This window comes from Limulus polyphemus, unplaced genomic scaffold (genome assembly GCF_000517525.1).
Source record: "Limulus polyphemus unplaced genomic scaffold, Limulus_polyphemus-2.1.2 Scaffold8158, whole genome shotgun sequence".
NCBI lineage: Eukaryota > Metazoa > Arthropoda > Merostomata > Xiphosura > Limulidae > Limulus > Limulus polyphemus.
In genome coordinates this window covers 10,506-15,991 of record NW_013673768.1, presented here as the reverse complement: position 1 = coordinate 15,991, position 5,486 = coordinate 10,506, and the positions used below count along the sequence as shown (strand labels likewise).

General features: G+C 38.0%; 1 protein-coding gene across 1 annotated transcript; it reads right to left on the bottom strand.

Moving 5' to 3' along the window:
* Positions 1-3,120: 3,120 nt before the first annotated feature.
* On the bottom strand, positions 3,121-4,394 carry LOC106475157 (one cut domain family member 2-like; the record flags this gene model as incomplete). The annotated part of the gene is made up of 1 exon (XM_022379351.1): positions 3,121-4,394. A coding segment is annotated over exon 1 (1,069 nt), but the record flags the coding sequence as incomplete, so codon positions are not given.
* Positions 4,395-5,486: the final 1,092 nt, after the last annotated feature.

Here is a 5,486-nt window from a genome sequence, read left to right as displayed (position 1 = left end):
CACACGATATCTGAATTTAGATGGGTGCGTCGTTAATCACACGATATCTGAATTTAGATGGGTGCGTCGTTAATCACACGATATCTGAATTTAGATGGGTGCGTCGTTAATCACACGATATCTGGATTTAGATATGTGCGTCGTTAATCACACGATATCTGGATTTAGATGGGTGCGTCGTTAATCACACGATATCTGGATTTAGATGGGTGCGTCGTTAATCACACGATATCTGGATTTAGATATGTGCGTCGTTAATCACACGATATCTGGATTTAGATGGGTGCGTCGTTAATCAAACATCCAAATTGTAAAACATACTTTCACTTTAGAAGCTATAAAAACCTTCCATTACCAGATAAGTTATGTGTTACAGCGTTTACTGCCTACAGCTTGTAAGATGTAATAAAATATGTTTAACGTTACAGAGATCATAAACTGACTCGCATTTTTCACTAACGAGGTTTTTCCGAACATATTTACAACACAGTGTTGCCGGGATTTCAACAATAACCTTGCTACGTTTGTCATATTTACAACATAGTGTTGCCGGGGATTCAACAATAACCTTGCTACGTTTGTCATATTTACAACACAGTTTTGCCGGGGATTTAACAATAACCTTGCTACGTTTGTCATATTTACAACACAGTTTTGCCGGGGATTTCAACAATAACCTAGCTACGTTTGTTTAAACTCTCTCTCTATATATATATAGTTAATATTAACAATTTCATAATATTATTACATTACTTTTTGCCATTTAACCTTATCTATGACCTGTTCTTACACGCTCGATGTGAGTTGGTAAGGGACAGAAGTTGGTTAAAATAGGAGTACGTGTGTTAGATGCACCTCATAGTACGTATAATATAGTGTTTTTCTCCGTACTACATTTATCATGGTTATATATTAATTACAGAACCAATATTCTAGCTAGTTACATTAAACATTATTATATTTTACAGGGATAGAAATAATGAAATAAAACTATATTAACTCGAGAGAAAGCTATCCGGAAGATTACATTCCCTCGTGAAGTGTTTTTTTTTTTTTAATCCATGCAATGTGTACACTTTTATTGGTCTTAACTAAAGGAAAAGGAAAGGACCTCGTATTTCCTATCGGGAAAGCCAATTAAAAAAGATGAAATTCCTCAAGGAAAGTTAAAATCCTCGGAAATTAATATTTCGATCCCTGTTCTAATTAGAGTACCATTACTTTAGCTACTTATTGTACGATTCAGGTGTTCATTTAATTTCTTATTTTATATCTGTACTCTTGGTAATGTCCTTCGTGACTCTACAACTAACCGGTAACATGTATCGCGATAATTTATATCCGATATGAGGTCACATTGGTCACAAGACTTTGTTAAATGGGTTTGCTGATACACGGTTATACTGATGTTACGTTGTTCAACAAAAATTAAATCCACTACAACATTTGAAGCTACCATGTAGTGCTCGTGTGTTCTGTAAGTGAGGTGTACGTTATTATTTGTTTATTGTTACTTTAATTAACAGTATTGGTTAGAATGTTTAGTATTTCTAGATATATTATTTATATCTCTTATGATAACAATTTTATAATAGAGAATATTTGCATTGCTAAGTTAGTATACGGATTTAGGACTAACCTAATCTCCCAAGCTGGCTAAAGATCGTGATATGTTATTGGGATTATGGCCGAAAATGTCGTTAACAGAGAGGCTACCCAACTGATGAAACAATACATTCTAATCTTTATAAGTAAGAAAAGCGTACTTACTTAGCTATTCTCAGTACTAGGTCAGTTTTGGAGTTTCGATCTAACTAGGCAGCTTGCTCTGATCCGAAATTAATATTTATTCAAACTAACGTGATAAACACACATTAAGTTTTCTAATTACACTAAAAACTACAATTATATATATTGTAAGCATCCTTGTTTATCTTACAACATGCACGCACATTTTATAGTTCTTAGACTTGCGAATAAAATATAAATTATTTTATGCTATAGAAGAGCATGATTCGTGAAAGATTTGGGGTCGGGCGTGAAAATAGTGGCTAGTGTGCCGGACTGTAAAATTCCAAACTTTATTGTTGCCGTGAAGTCGCTTTCCGCGCTTTGTGGGAGTTAGAAAAGTGACAGTCAAATCCCACTATTAAATTAGAGTATATTCCCGCTCTGTGAATGTTTATAAGAGTGAAAGTTAAAACACTATTTGAATAGAGTATCTTCGCTCTTTGTGGATATGTTATAAGCGTGACAGTCAAATCTCAACAATACAATATAGTATCTTCGCCATTGTGTGTAGGTTTTTGCGAATATTCGAAGCCTGAAATATGTCCAGTTGTGAATATGAAAACATCTAATATAGTTTGTTTTGTTTTTCTGGGACAGTCCAATTTTGGATTGTATCAAAAACAAATTTGACCATTTTGGTGATACAATTTGATATCATATTCACACGTCACATCTTCGTTCTTTAACCTAAACTTTAACTTGAAATTATTTAAATACTTCAATATAAAGGGTTAACTTTTCTTGCCACATGCTCTAGAAAACCTGTAAATTAGGCTTAAGATGAAGGCTATGTCTGTTGCACTGTGATATTGATGGTGTCACGTACTCTACAGAAATAAAACAAATGACGTTAATTATAACATCTAAGTGTCACGTCGTTCATTTCCTATTCATTGCAACTCTCACGAAAAGAAACTGATACGAAGTATTTCTTAGACTCATCCAAGTTATAGTATAGTTTAGAAATATTGGGTAAAGAACCACTAAGTTTCTTAAGATATAAAAGCTTTTAGGATTATTATAAACATACGATCACTGAAGTTGAAATGTCAGCAGGTCAATCATTTAGCGGTGAAATAAGTATGTATGTGTTTCTTTCCTGCATAGCAACGCTGCTCAACTGGGAAACAGGTTTTACAAGCGCATGTATCGGACTATTTTTTGTTATTAAGGAAAATAGTTCCATTGTGTGATATAAAGCATGGCGTTTAATAACAAGACTTTAACTTTAGCTTGTATTCTTTAAATCATTAAAACCGATGATAATAATAATAACTAATCAATGACACGGAAGGAAGACTTCATACGTTACCGGACTGTAAAACATACCTGCAAGTCTGAGTACCGACATTCTCTGGAATTCGGGTTCTTCCAACCACTTATACATCCTCCGGAAAGTCTCTCTGCCGGACTTCAGCTTACTCCAAGGCTTCGGGTTACGCAGCAGGTCAGAGAGTGTTCCTTGTGACCGACACAGTACGCGTTGAGCGAAGATGGCCTGGGGGATACTGTAACGTTTGAGTTCAGCACTTATTCTGTAAGCGACGTCTTTGGTGTTGATCTCTTCCACGTCCTCCGTAGAGGCTGCGGGAACTTCCGAGGTTTGGTTGGGAATCGACGTCGCCACATTTTCCTTACCGTTGATCAGGTTTACAGTAGCGATGGCTACGAGGGGTTGTGAACCCCCACTAGATGAAGTAGAAAGTGTTGTTATAGTGACTGGTTTAATGTCTTCCTGTTCAGGTGGGGTCACTGGAGCGGTCAAGTGCACTGATGGGGGTGTCTCCGGAGCATTTAATCCATTCAAAGTAGGCATCAGACTTGTGGGAGAATGCATACTGACAGGGGGACTTTCAGGGGATTCCAGGTTACGAGTCTGTTCTCGCAGGCTATAGGTATCGTATCCATTATTGGACATTCCTTTCTCGGGGGATTCGCGGCCATTCTGGTGGTAAGTGGGGGAGGGGATACCCACGTGAGTTGCCAGGGGGCCAAACCCGTTAGTGTTCATCATGGAAACGGGTGAGGGGTGCGCTGCCCCCAGTGTGGGGCTGATATTCATCACAGTTATACCACCTAACTTGTCGTACTGATAACTGTTCATGGTGATTCCTTGCATTAAATTGAAATTACTGCCCACTTGACCGTAATGATTAAACTTGTCGGACATCGTAGAGATCGGAGGTAAAGGCTGGAGTGGGGTCAACGTAGCGTAGCTACTTCCAACCGAGTAACTTGGGGACATTCGCCCACTCAGATAAGAGGAGCCGCTAAAGGCTCGTAAGTCGGGTGCCTCCAGCATGTTCGAGCTAACTACTTCGTCTGAAACCAACAGTACAGGCTCAGATTCGACTGGTCCCGTCGACTCGTTGCCATCCAGCTCGGCCAGGTTCTCCATCGTTTGGCCGACTTAATGTATGAATTAGTCCATCGACCGGTTCCACCCGCTAGGGGAATTTCCTAGCTGTCGCTGATTGGCTTTTTTGCAATGAAATCAAGGGCTGGGAAAGGACAGTGACGCATCACCTCAATACACGATCGCCATCTTTCAACTATAATTATCACGCATGCGCTTCTACGTACAGCCTCTTGCGCAGGCGCTACGAAAGGCTTTTGTTCGTCTGCTTTTATGCTAGAATGAAACACTGTTTACGCTAGCACTTAGATAAATATGACAAAATGTAGTTGTAAATTTTCGGTATTTTGATAATATTTACTTAAACGTACCTAGCATATATTTGTTTCCAGTTCTTTGAAAAAAACATACAGTACACAATGACTTCATTTAAGTTTGTGTCGAGCAGACGAATTTCCAATATTTCGAGCACACCTAACAGTCAATATGACGGTATGAAAGAGGGGGTTGAAATAGCTCATCATTCAGAACGAAGCAAATACTAGGTCATTAAACGAGTGAACTAAGATAGTGGTAACATTTAAAGAGCGAGTCCTTAGGACCTAAAATCAAAGTGGCTAGTATCTTACTAATGATACCATTTAGTTTACAGGGCTCAGAAATGGGAGTTAATATTAGATTTCGCGTCATTTTTTATAGGAATAACAAAACAACTAAATGATAAAAAAAACTTGGTAAATAATATTTCTGTAATTACCTATGTTTACAATATTAAGGCCTGTAAATCAGCTGTTGGAACCCTATACTTCTTTGATATTAAACGTATCTTTATTTGCATATAAATTTTGTATTAAAAATGTATAAATAAAAAGAACACCGACGAATCGTTTCATGAAAACACGTTCAATGTCTGCAACGTAGTTTTCAATCGTTCTCGAAATAAACAATACAACGGTTTCTGACGTTCGTCCTACGAAGCGTTTTTGAAAAAGCTTGGCACAGTGCCGAGTAAATCAGCAACAATGCTACAAGCAACAAAGGACACGGGCGCGAGACTGAAAAGCTGCACGCGCACACCATATCATGCATAGGAGGTTATTACCACTGGAGTAATTAAACTTTCTGGTGGGAGCTGCCCACTACAGCCTCGGAAATGTTAGTGTATGGGAGTGTAACCATGACAACAGCAGGATTCGCACCCTCCTTTGGGCAGTTATTGTGACGGGTTGCGAGGAGACAACGGTAAAAAAACTGGAATAAGTTTGTTAACACTATCAATTTTTATACAACAAAAACAGAATTTGTTCTGTTGTACTCGTAAGTTTCAAACATGTTTAAT